Source organism: Neoarius graeffei, chromosome 7 (assembly GCF_027579695.1).
Source record: "Neoarius graeffei isolate fNeoGra1 chromosome 7, fNeoGra1.pri, whole genome shotgun sequence".
NCBI lineage: Eukaryota > Metazoa > Chordata > Actinopteri > Siluriformes > Ariidae > Neoarius > Neoarius graeffei.
In genome coordinates, this window is record NC_083575.1 from 80,300,614 (window position 1) to 80,312,744 (window position 12,131).

The 12,131-nt window shown below is 42.0% G+C and overlaps 1 protein-coding gene across 3 annotated transcripts in view; it reads right to left on the reverse strand.

Moving 5' to 3' along the window:
* lef1 (lymphoid enhancer-binding factor 1) overlaps window positions 1-12,131 on the reverse strand; it is a 66,534-nt gene that overhangs the window by 18,682 nt on the left and 35,721 nt on the right. For all 3 annotated transcript variants that reach the window (XM_060926479.1, XM_060926477.1, XM_060926478.1), the window contains exons 5-8: window positions 11,127-11,217; window positions 9,223-9,342; window positions 5,487-5,649; window positions 4,804-4,911 (exon numbers count right to left, since the gene is read on the reverse strand). In XM_060926479.1, coding sequence (XP_060782462.1) covers window positions 4,804-4,911; window positions 5,487-5,649; window positions 9,223-9,342; window positions 11,127-11,217 — 482 coding nt within the window. The remainder of the gene's footprint in view (window positions 1-4,803; window positions 4,912-5,486; window positions 5,650-9,222; window positions 9,343-11,126; window positions 11,218-12,131) is intronic.

Sequence of the window (12,131 nt, forward strand, 5' to 3'; positions counted from 1 at the left end):
GAGAGAGAGAGAGATCTACAAAACATCATTTTCCTCTTTGCACACTTTTGAACTGAATGTTTTCTGGCTCTGCCTCTCAGATGTGTATAATTCCGGTATTGCCTTCTCTGTAAAATGTCTGCGACCAGGCAACTCATGTTTGGGATCGAGTGTGTTTAGTAATTTTTGGAAGCCTGGTTTTTCCACTATACTAATTGGGATCATGTCTTTGGCAATGACGTTAGTGATTGCATCCGTTATAGCTCTCCATCTCTGACTCGGTTTCTCATATGGGGGGGGGGCTTTGGAGAGCGAGGCCGCTATGGTCGTTTGTTTAGCTCGTGGGGGGGTTTTAGCTTGTGGGCAAGTAGTTCGGAGTTTAAGAGACTCTTCATACTGTACCGGGTGAGTTTCAGGTGATGGAACATATTTGTAGTGCTGCTGCCTTTCGTGATGACAGGTTTTTTTTTTTTGCACACTTTACAAACTGGCATTTGCTGTTCCACGTCCTCCTCGCGATATCCAAAAAATGCCAGTTGACTGACCCCTTACTAGTTCTTTTAGGAAGTAATTTGTCGCTGAAATTGACAGAGCTTACACAGTAGCCTATGCAACACCAGCGATTGCATGAACTGAGTCAGCGCTGTAAACCGGAACCAGGAAATCTTCCCGCCGGCAGTGTTGCCAGATACTGCTAACGTTTTCCAGCTCAAAATATGTTCAAAACCCGCCAAAATGCACTTAAAACCACCCAATCTGGCAACACAACCGAAACTAGAAAATCTTCCCGGAAGTTCCTTTCAGCACCGAGATGTCGCCCGGGATTGGTTGGTGAGTGCGTGACGTTTTTGTTTTCTTTACCCTTAGGCAGCCTCTCACGTTACTGCCTGAGAGACAGAGAGAAAACCACCGGAAAAGGTTTTAAACAAACACGAAACAAACGCAAGTCGGAAGGTGACCATAAAATACTCGATAGTTACGATATAATAATTTTATGTATCGCACACAGAGTTTTCGCGATATATCGAGTATATTCGATATATCGCACAGCCCTACTTGGTCATTTATTTATTGTGGAAAATGATCCAAATGCTACATATCTGTGAGTGGCAAAAGTATGTGAACTTCTAGGATTAGCAGTTAATTTGAAGGTGAAATTAGAGTCAGGTGTTTTCAAATCAATGGGATGACGATCAGGTGTGAGTGGGCACCCTATTTTATTTAAAGAACAGGGATCTATCAAAGTCTGATCTTCACAACACACGTTTGTGGAAGTGCATCATGCCACAAACAAAGGAGATTTCTGAGGACCTCAGAAAAAGCATTGTTGATGCTCATCAGGCTGGAAAAGGTTAGAAAACCATCTCTAAAGAGTTTGGACTCCACCAATCCACAGTCAGACAGATTGTGTATAAATGGAGGAAATTCGAGACCATTGTTACCCTCCCCAGGAGTGGTCGACCAACAAAGATCACTCCAAGAGCAAGGCGTCTAATAGTTGGCGAGATCACAAAGGGCCCCAGGGTATCTTCTAAGCAACTGAAGGCCTCTCTCACATTTGCTAATATTAATGTTCATGAGTCCACCATCAGGAGAACACTGAACAACAATAGTGTGCATGGCTGAGTCACAAGGAGAAAGCCACTGCTCTCCAAAAAGAACATTGCTGCTTGTCTGCAGTTTGCTAAAAGATCACGTGGACAAGCCAGAAGGCAATTGGAAAAATGTTTTGTGGATGGATGAGACCAAAATAGAACTTTTTGGGTTTAAATAAGAAGCTTTATGTTTGGAGAAAGGAAAACACTGCATTCTAGCATAAGAACCTTATCCCATCTGTGAAACATGCTGGTGGTAGTATCATGGTTTGGGCCTGTTTTGCTGCATCTGGGCCAGGACGGCTTGCCATCATTGATGGAACAATGAATTCTGAATTATACCAGCAAATTCTAAAGGAAAATGTCAGGACATCTGTCCATGACCTGAATCTCAAGAGAAGGTGGGTCATGCAGCAAGACAACGACCCTAAGCACACAAGTCGTTCTACCAAAGAATGGTTAAAGAAGAATAAAGTGAATGTTTTGGAATGGCCAAGTCAAAGCCCTGACCTTAATCCAATCGAAATGTTGTGGAAGGACCTGAAGCGAGCAGATCATGTGAGGAAACCCACGAACATCCCAGAGTTGAAGCTATTCTGTACGGAGGAATGGGCTAAAATTCCTCCAAGCCGGTGTGCAGGACTGATCAACAGTTAGCGGAAACGTTTAGTTGCAGTTATTGCTGCACAAGGGGGGGGGTGTCACACCAGATACTGAAAGCAGAGATTCACATACTTTTGCCACCCACAGATCTGGATTATTGGATCATTTTCCTCAATAAATAAATGACCAAGTATAATATTTTTGTCTTATCCGTTTAATTGGGTTCTCTTCATCTACTTTTAGGACTTGTGTGAAAATCTGATGATGTTTTAGGTCATATTTATACAGAAATATAGAAAATTCTAAAGGGTTCACAAACTTTCAACCACCACTGTAAAGTATGTTTTGGAGAAACTCGTATAATTCTATCAGTATTAGTATCGGTGATAGTATTCCATCAGTATCAGTGAGCCCATGAGCCAGCAGAGTGGCACAGCAGAAGCATGCTGGGCCCATGACCCAGAGGTCAATGGATCAAAACCATCCTCTGCCAAGTGTTTAGGTGGCATGGTGGTTAGCACTGTCGCCTCACAGCAAGAAGGCTCTGGGTTCGAGCGGCCGACAGGGGCCTTTCTGTGTGGAGTTTGCATGTCCTTCCCGTGTCTGTGTGGGTTTCCCCCACAGTTCAAAGACATGCGGTTAGGTTAACACGGGGCAGCCAGGCGCTGTTCCCACTGCTCTAGGTATGTGCGTGTGCTCATTGCTAACTGCTTTAGATGCGTTAAATGCAGAGAGGAATTTCACTGTGCTTAAGTGTACGTGTGATAAAGTAGTCGTTCTTACTGATTTTGGGTTGCTGCATAAAACCTAATTGGTTGGAATGTGTTAAATAATTTCCTTTCGCTGCTCTGACTGCAGTGCCAGCTACAATTCAAATCACAGGTTTAAAATTCTCATTACAAAATGTTATTGCTGCTATAGTAATGACCAATTCACAAAGAAACATTTTTAAAAACAATGTGCTGCTGTTTAACAAACAAAAACCTAGTCACTGATATGGTGACTCTTTTTCTGTAAAGATTTATTTAAGGAGTCTCCAATGTTAGTACTTTGTGACAGCCTGTAGGTTTCCTACCGCATGAAATTTTTCAGGACAAAAGAGTCGGAAGTTTGTGGGTTTCTAAGTAAAATAAGCCAAATTTCTTGGGGTAAAAAAAAAAAAAAAAAAATTACAGAGGAGAGAAAGACCGTTTATAGCTGCTATAATGCAAGTGATAACAGGAACTTCTCTCGCAGATGCTCCACGACATTAAATGTGACTAGAAATGGACAAGCAGCTCAACATGATGTTCAATTCAGAAAATCATCATCACTGGCAGACTGCTTTTGGTACAAGAGGAATAACACTATAGGATGTTATTAGGAAATTTATTTATTTATTACAGTAAATATTCTCTCGCACTCAATACTACACTATTCACTAGCCTGGGCCCGCCCATCCTAAGCGTGACGCAACACGAGGGCCTGTTCCGAGCTTAGTCTGGCCAGGCAGGCTATCTACAGCATTTCCAAGCCCCTGAAAAATCGGGAACCAATCAACTTTGAGCATCTCCAATGGCCCTGGGTAGAGGCGTGTTCAAGGCAGTGACGTAGTAGAACTGCGACCGGAAGCCATAGATTGTTTACAGAATCTATGCCGGAAGCGCTTCATTCACATCACGAACATGGAGCAGCGGCAAGCCTTTGACACAGCGGTAGATGCTGTATTGAAAGCATTCAACGGGAAGTTCTCATTGAAAACGGAGCAAAGAGCAGCCCTGGAGGTATTTATCTTCTTCCTGTTACTCAAGCAGTTTCCGTCGCGTCACATACGTCAGAGGAAAGAGTGATGTGATTGGTTTAAGCTTCGTCACAGCCTTTTCTGGCTTCGACCAGTAGCAAACTGAGGCATTTCAGGGAGGCGGGTCAACCACGGGCTCTGGGAAACGGTTTGGCTTAATAGCTTGGCCAGACCAAATGCTCGGAGAGCTTTGAAGTCGCGTTAGCCAGGCTAACTATTCACTGCTCTGTGCACCATTTGTATCATTCAGCACTTTAAGGTTGTATCTGCTGCATTGTCCGTACTTTCTAAAGCAGGTCACATCTGTGAGATCAGCGACTAAGTATTTTGTAAAGGTGCATTGGTATCAACAACAAGAAAATCGAATTATGATATAAAGCCTCAAATAAGCAGTTCCAGAAAAATACAGATGAATTGATTGTACGAACAGAACGTTCCTACAAAGCCCTTAATGATGATGGTTGTATCCCAAAGGAAGTTTTTAAAAGAAACTAACAAAAAAAAAAAAAAAACCACACAAGACATAATTGGTGAAGGCAGTATAAAATGGTCTGAGCACAAAGCTGTAAAATGTTGACTTTTGCTAGATTTCACATGAAATTAAATTATTTGAAAAAAAAAAAAAAGATTTAGAAAGGCTATTGTGATTTACAGATGATTAGACCAAAATCCAATGGCGTAACCAAATCCATCAAATCAAACCAAACAAACATTGCCTTTTTAAGGGCTTGTACAAGTCAGACTGGCTCAGTAACGGATGCCCATCTACTCTGGAAACACACACACACCAACATAAGCTCAAAACACAAGCACACACCACATTTCCCAGCATGTATGGATACTTACATAATTGTCTCTAGCAGACCAGCCTGGGTATAACTGCATGTGGAGCTGCCGTTCCTTGCGGGCTAATTCATAATACTTTGCTTGCTCTTCCCGAGATAAAGCGTGCCACTGTTGGGTGCAAAGGGAAGATTAGAGAAAGAAAATCAGTCAGTCCATTACTTGTGCGCTTTCAAGTTCCCAGCAAAGAAATGCATGCTAGTGTTTCGCCACAAAATCCTTTGCCAAATGATTTGTATTTTGGAGGGGGATGGGGGTGGGGTGGCAAGGGGGAACACGATGAAGAGATTAACTTGCACAGCGAGGGAAAAAGGGGGCGGAAAAAAAAAACTTTGATTTCATATCAAAACACTGGTTCCAATTTAGCGGCGCTTTACTTCAAACTATGTCAGCGGGCAATTACCCCACACAACCGCAGAATGGTGCTTTGCTGTGGCTGGCTGCCTCAAACCACTCAGGCTTTGGTTAAGGCATTAAACATGCTCAGCGGTTCCTCTTTTTCCAAAAAGAGGAACATGTCCTGGCAAACCTTAGCACTGGATAGCCTGACCGTGCCAACCCCCGCACAAGAAGAGACAAAATTTCACCAAGTGTATCCTCTTGTATCCAAATATCTGTTAAATAAAACGAAACAGACTGCTAGTGATGAAGGGCGTACATGGTGGACCTTTCGTTTCGATGCATACCCTTCTGCCTAGAATCTGGTTGATGGCGGCACTCTCCTTCAGCGTACACTCTGCCACCACGTTGGCACGCATCTCCTTCATATAAAGCATGAAGGCGTTGAGTGGCTTCTTGATGTGAGGCCTCTTGGGCTCCTGCTCCTTTCGCTGCTCGTGCTGAGTCTTCCTACAAGAAGTGATCGCAAAAATAAATTTTTTTATACAAAGTTTGGAATCGATAAAGAAAAAACACCCGGGAATGTTTTGCGAGAGGCAGAGGCGTCATAAGGGCTACCGCCACGGAGACGACAGCTAGTGTGAGAATAGCAAGCGATCACTTTGGTCATCCAAAGCAGAGCTGCACGACTCACTAGCAGAACGCCTTTAATCACGTCCAGTTGGGTGCTTTCATGCAGAGAGATTACTTCACCAGTAATGGCAACCAAACCCTGCGCCTCGCTCCTCTTTGCCAATGGAGGAAGAGAGTCTTCCCCTCTCCAAAAAAAGTCTTTTAACTGCACGCGTCTATCTCAAACCTGGATCTGCTACCTGGGGCCAAATGGAGAACAAAAGTCTAATCACTGCTGCTTATCCACAGCTAATCGAGGTTAATTAGAGGCTGTGGTTCTACAAGCAGGTCTTGATCTGCTGTTAATAGGAGCAGTTGAGCCCTCTCTAGGACAAACATACATATACATGTGTTCCTTTTCAAGCTTGATGCACATTATGCATCAAGATGTATAGCTTTGCTAACAAACTCCAAGCAAAATAGTAGTATTTTGCTGAATGCATAGACTTCAGCAACACATTCAAATGTCTACAAATTAATTTAACCCTGAAGTAAAGGAAAATGTTAAAACGTTGCTCCAACTTAATATTTTACCATTTTGAAGACTGTAAAACTTATACAAATTTTAACACAAAACAAGATGCTTCCAAATCAGATTTATGTTAGAGTTTGCATTTTATTTAATTGAAAACGATCATTTTAAATAGATATCAGGAAAACTGCAGTGTCCAGAGTACCCCAGGGCATGGCTGTATCTAGCTACGGTATGAGGCCACCGAGGTCCGGACCTCGGTCATTTTTAAGAGCTGAAAATACATTTGTACACTAAATATTCAACTGGATTAAAAATATATATATATATATATAAAGAATAACATTAAAATGTCTCCGTAAAAAGTGCATTGTTAATTATGTTAAACGTTGATTCTGTCTTCTGTGTCCGTTTCGTGCACGCAGCTCTGAGACCAAGAACACAAAAACAAATGAGTGCGCGACTCGGGGGAGGAACGCAGTGCAGTAGACACGTTTTATTCATGGCAACCATCAGTGCACTTTCATGAAGCACACGCACACAGTTGATAAGGCAAACTGTTCAACAAGTTTAAAGTTACCCCTACTCTTTATTCAAACATGGTGATATAAAATATACTGATTTTTTTCCCAGAATTTTTTTTTTTGTGTAGGTGTAACGGATGCCAGATTGTTAATGTATCTTAGTTCCACAGGCTACATGGTTAGGGTATCTTTTGTCCTCATTGCTTGGGCCAGATCAAACCATTAAACAAGCTTAAATTATTCTTACTCTTGCCACATACATGATTTTTTTTTTTCCAAAACTGATGATACTCAGTTCAAATGCCATTAAAAGTAATTTCAGGAATAGATCTCGTGTGACGTGTAATTCACCCCTCTCATTTAAATATGTGGAAATTTTTTCGGCACACGCTTTGCGCACGCATCACGTATGGAATCAATTTTGTGCCAAAATGTTCATACAATACTTTTGAAATATCAAACAAAAACGATAAATCAAAATAAAAAAAAAAGTCAATTTTTTTTAGACTGGCAAACAAATTATTCGTGTAATCGTGCAAAATATCAGTCTATTACTCTTCAGAAACCTTTTATTTTTGTTCCGCGTCTTTCTCAGTTTTGTTTGACGTAATTTATTTTGGTTGCGATTCCAGCTTTCTCGTTTGCACTCCCTGACTTTTTGCTTGCAGTTTTGGCACAAACTTCACGTGTGGGCGGGCTGGCCAGGAATGCATTCCCATTGGGTAACTTGTGTTTGACTGACAGCTACGCTCAGCCATTCCCTACTCGGATTTTGGCGGACTGTTTGACGAGTGACCGATCCATTGACGGTAAACAAGGATCGAGTGGACTTCAGTGGCGACTATGAAATTGAATTAATTCAACAAAGTGTAAGTACGGGACAAATATGTTGTATGTGTTGCAGTAGTACACATTATGCAGGTGTTTCGTGGCAAGTCAAATGTTAGACTTAGCTCCACTACCCAATATAATAGCTGTCTTGCTAACATTAAACACACCTGCATAATGTGCACTACTGCAACACATTTGTCCCGTACTTACACTTTGTTGAATTAATTCAATATCATAGTCGCCACTGAAGTCCACTCGATCCTTGTTTACCGTCAACGGATCGGTCACTCGTCAAACAGTCCACCAGAATCCGAATACGAAATGGCCGCAACAGCTTCCGGAGGAATCGCTGAGCGTAGCTGTCAGTCAAACACAAGTTAGCCAATGGGAATGCATTCCTGGACAGCCCGCCCACACGTGAAGTTTGTGCCAAAACTGCAAGCAAAAAGTCAGGGAGCGCAAACGAGAAAGCTGGAATCGCAACCAAAATAAATTACGTCAAACAAAACTGAGAAAGACGCGGAACAAAAATAAAAGGTTTCTGAAGAGTAACAGACTGATATTTTTGCACGATTACACGAATAATTTGTTTGCCAGTCTAAAAAAAAAAAAAATTGACTTTTTTAATTTTGATTTATCGTTTTTGTTTGATATTTCAAAAGTATTATATGAACATTTTGGCACAAAATTGATTCCATAAATCACGGACCTCTGTGATTTTAAAATGCTGGCTACAGCCCTGCCCCAGGGTGCCCTTTTTTTTTTTTCTGGGAGCATAATTGTCAGCAATGCAGCAGCAACCATCGCCTTTCCTTGAGATACAGATACAGCGGATGCCAACGTAGAGAATTAAGTACCATGGGACACCGTGTGTATTCAGGGTGGACACTTAATGCAAGTATACTGCGTGTTCTCCATTATGCTTTCATACTTCCAGACACGGTGTTTTTCTTTCTCTGGCTGACAAAGCAAAACGGTCCCAATTGGTGCAGCAGGATATAAAAAAGTGAATACAGGAAAACTTAACAGTTAAATAAATCTGGTCTAGTGCTGTTTTCAGCATTGAACTAATGCTGGTTAGATTTACTACTTTCTGCTCTCAAAACCATCTGCATTTTTTTTTTAAATTTAATATGCCTAGTTCGATCTATAAGCACCTTCCAACTTGGTTTCTGGCCTTGGTTTATTTTCCACAAAAACGGATCAGTCATAGTGATGACAGTAAGAGTGACTACACGATTCAGCGCCAGGGACAATCACAGCATGTGGTGTGTTTTACACTATTGTTTAGTCCAACGTAGGAAAAATGCTTGGATCATTATTTTTTTTCTCCAGTTGGCTGTTCCTCCTAATCGTTTCATGACTTGATTCTTCAACAACTGAAATGAAATGGCTCCTTTATAAATTTGGTCACGTTGGCGCCACTCTTGAGCACCTACTCATTTTTATTTAACGTAACTAGTTCAGGTTAAAAACATCCCCCAGGATAATGAAGTAAACTGGAAGCAAAAGGTTTTCCTAATTTTCGTCATTAAAGGTATTCAGGGTTCAGAAGCAGAAGGATGATGAGGAGGGACCACTCACATGTGCATCAGGTCTGTCTCGTGTGGAGGCTCGTGTTTGACTTGTGGGTTGACGATGGCAGGGTGGGGGATTCCCGTGGCATGAGGTCCAGGAGGTCCTGGAACCATGTGATGTGGGAACCTGAAAACAGAACCGAACCATAAAGGAGAGTGAAAGTGTGTAACGTAACAAAACAAACAAACAAAAAAAGTAGTGCTGTCAAAAATGTCACGTTATTAACGCGTTAACTTGACTCAATTTTAACGGCGATAATTTTATCGCGAGATTAACGCTCTGTGACATGATGTAGGTTTTTCATAAGCTTTTGAAACTGCCAGGAACTTGGAACAGAGACTTTGCTTAGAAAAACGATAGCAGCTAGACTGTAATGCCACGCCCCGCACAGCCAGAGTCCTCTGCCCTCCCCTGAAGAGCCACGGTGCTCGGCTTAGGTTTCATTTTCCCATCGGCGGCTCCAGCCCCACTTTGCAGTGGCTGTGACAAGACGTGTTATGCTCTGCAATAAAAAAAAAAAACACGTTGGTACAACCAGTGTTCGAACTATGCCGATATTTTCAGGGGGTCCCTTTTTTTCCCTTGGGGGGGGGTGCTTGCGCTTGTCTCAGAGCGCGGATCTCCATCGCGCGCTCACTTCGGATATGCAAATGCTTCCCGTTACACACGATTGCTATGTCAATAAACATCATTTTGCCAATATTTTAGAGACCCCCCAACATTTCCCAAATCATGTTTTCAAGGGATCTCATGTCTGTTTCAGGGGATCTCGGATCCCCCGAGTACCCCCGTAGTTCGAACGGTGAGCAAGCCCATTCACTTTTTTATACTGATGAGAGAATTACATGGTTTTTCATGTGACAAAAATGTGCGATTAAATTGCGATTAATCGCGAGTTAACTATGACAGTCGCGACATTAATCGCGATTAAATATTTTAATCGCTTGACAGCACTAAAAAAAAAAGGCATGGCAGAGAGGAGTAGTGCAGCGAATCAATGAGCATAATTTGTTCGACATTAATCTCTTTCACCGTTGCAAGATAATGCTATGTTATGTCACATTTAACCATTAGCTAGCTCAACTAATAACAGGAGCAGGAAGACATTTTCCAATCCGTGAGCTGATCAAGTCCCAGGGTTAGAGGTGTCTGTTGTGCAGACTGGTACGGAAAGGTGGGGGGGAATACTTTTGTGGACCAATTTACAATAAACAACGGGAGAAAAAAAAATAATAAAAAAATCTTATTTGACTCATTATCTAGCATGTGCAACCAATCAGCAAGTACTACAAGCATCATTACTTTCTATTGATGCCAATATTGAGCAAACAACATACAACAGGAACCTCTGGTACTTAACAAGTAATCAATACCAAATCTTTATTCGTCAGTCCTTTTCGTCGTTCTTTTGTGTCCTTTACCAAGCACGTCATTCTTGGATTGATGTATCCTGCATTCCGTGGCAGTATTTTGGTTATTGATCACAAACACTAATTAAATTTTAAGCATGAAGTTAATCTGACATGCTGTCCATTTGGTTTCCAGTCTTCCACATCGTCTCCAGTTACTTTCCTATTTGATCTGCAGTGGGGACGGCTGACCTCAGCGCCTGCCTGTGGTCTGATCCGGTTTCAGTGTGTTTACACGCAGAGAGCTCAGCCCTCGCTCAAGCGAGTTGTTTTCTCCTCCTGTCTCGTATGATTCTCACGCTCAGCTCACAGGAGCCAGGACGAACCAAGGAGCAGCTGCATGCGGCCTGGATGAGCCAAGGAGGGAGGCGCATGGCCAAGATTGAGTCAGGAGGAGAGAGCTCAAGATGGGAACAGCAGTACACACACCATCTTGATGCCATTTGCTGATTTAGGCTGCGTGATGAGGGTGTGTGTGTACGTATATATGCACACACTCACCAGCCCAGTGGTGGGGTGACCTGTCCGACTCCTCCAGGGGACAGCGAGTAGAAGTTAGGAATATCTGGACCAGGATGATGCCTAGGCATTCCTGTAGACACAGAGAGAAGGGTTATAGCATCCTTAGTTTTAACATTTCATTTTAGCAGAGGTCTATGCTGACACACACAGCTTTCCTATAACAAACAGCATGCCCGGTCATGTTTTTATAAATACAGTAAACACTGGTAGGCAGATGTGCCACCAAAGACAAGCCCCATCCTGTATGTTAAGTGGTGCATGATGGGACAGGTTAGTGGTGAAAAAAAAAAAAAGTTTTTAAAAACAGTCCTGCACTTCTCTATTTTTCAGTTTGTTTCACCATCATCTTCGAAGTCTAGGACAGGACACAAGTATGCAATTTTAGGCACTTTGTAATACTGAAGAGAATTTAAAATGCAATAGTTCCGACTGATCTGATTCACAACACGCAGGACTGTTCCTCCCAAACACCAAGGTCAAGAGTCGGCATGGAGCCCAAAGTAAAGGAATCTGTTACCGAGTGTCCAAGCAAAAAAAAAAAAAAAAAAAAAAAAAAATTCACACAAACGTACCCACACACAGGACTTCAAAAATCAACACCAAACTCAAATCCAGAACATGTTCAGGTTCTTCCACCTCCAGGAAAAGGAAAGAAAGCGCTTCAGCTCTAACAGAACTTTTCCACCTGGTTACAGTGTCGTATTGGGTGTTATGGTAACAAATCTATGATCGTACAATATTGTCATCATTTCCATTGCTAAAATGGACCAAACTGTAACTACGTAATTGTACTGAATTTGGTTCCCCTTTTTGCCAGGAAACAAAGTGTACCAAACTGGGCCGTAAGGGCTGAGGTAGTAGTGCAGGCTACTAATTCATTAAATGCAGTCAGTGAATTGTCACAAGTCAATTACTCATTTATTTAAAAAAAAAAAAAGAAAATTATAATAATTACAAGCTGTACCACAAACTATGTACAAGTTG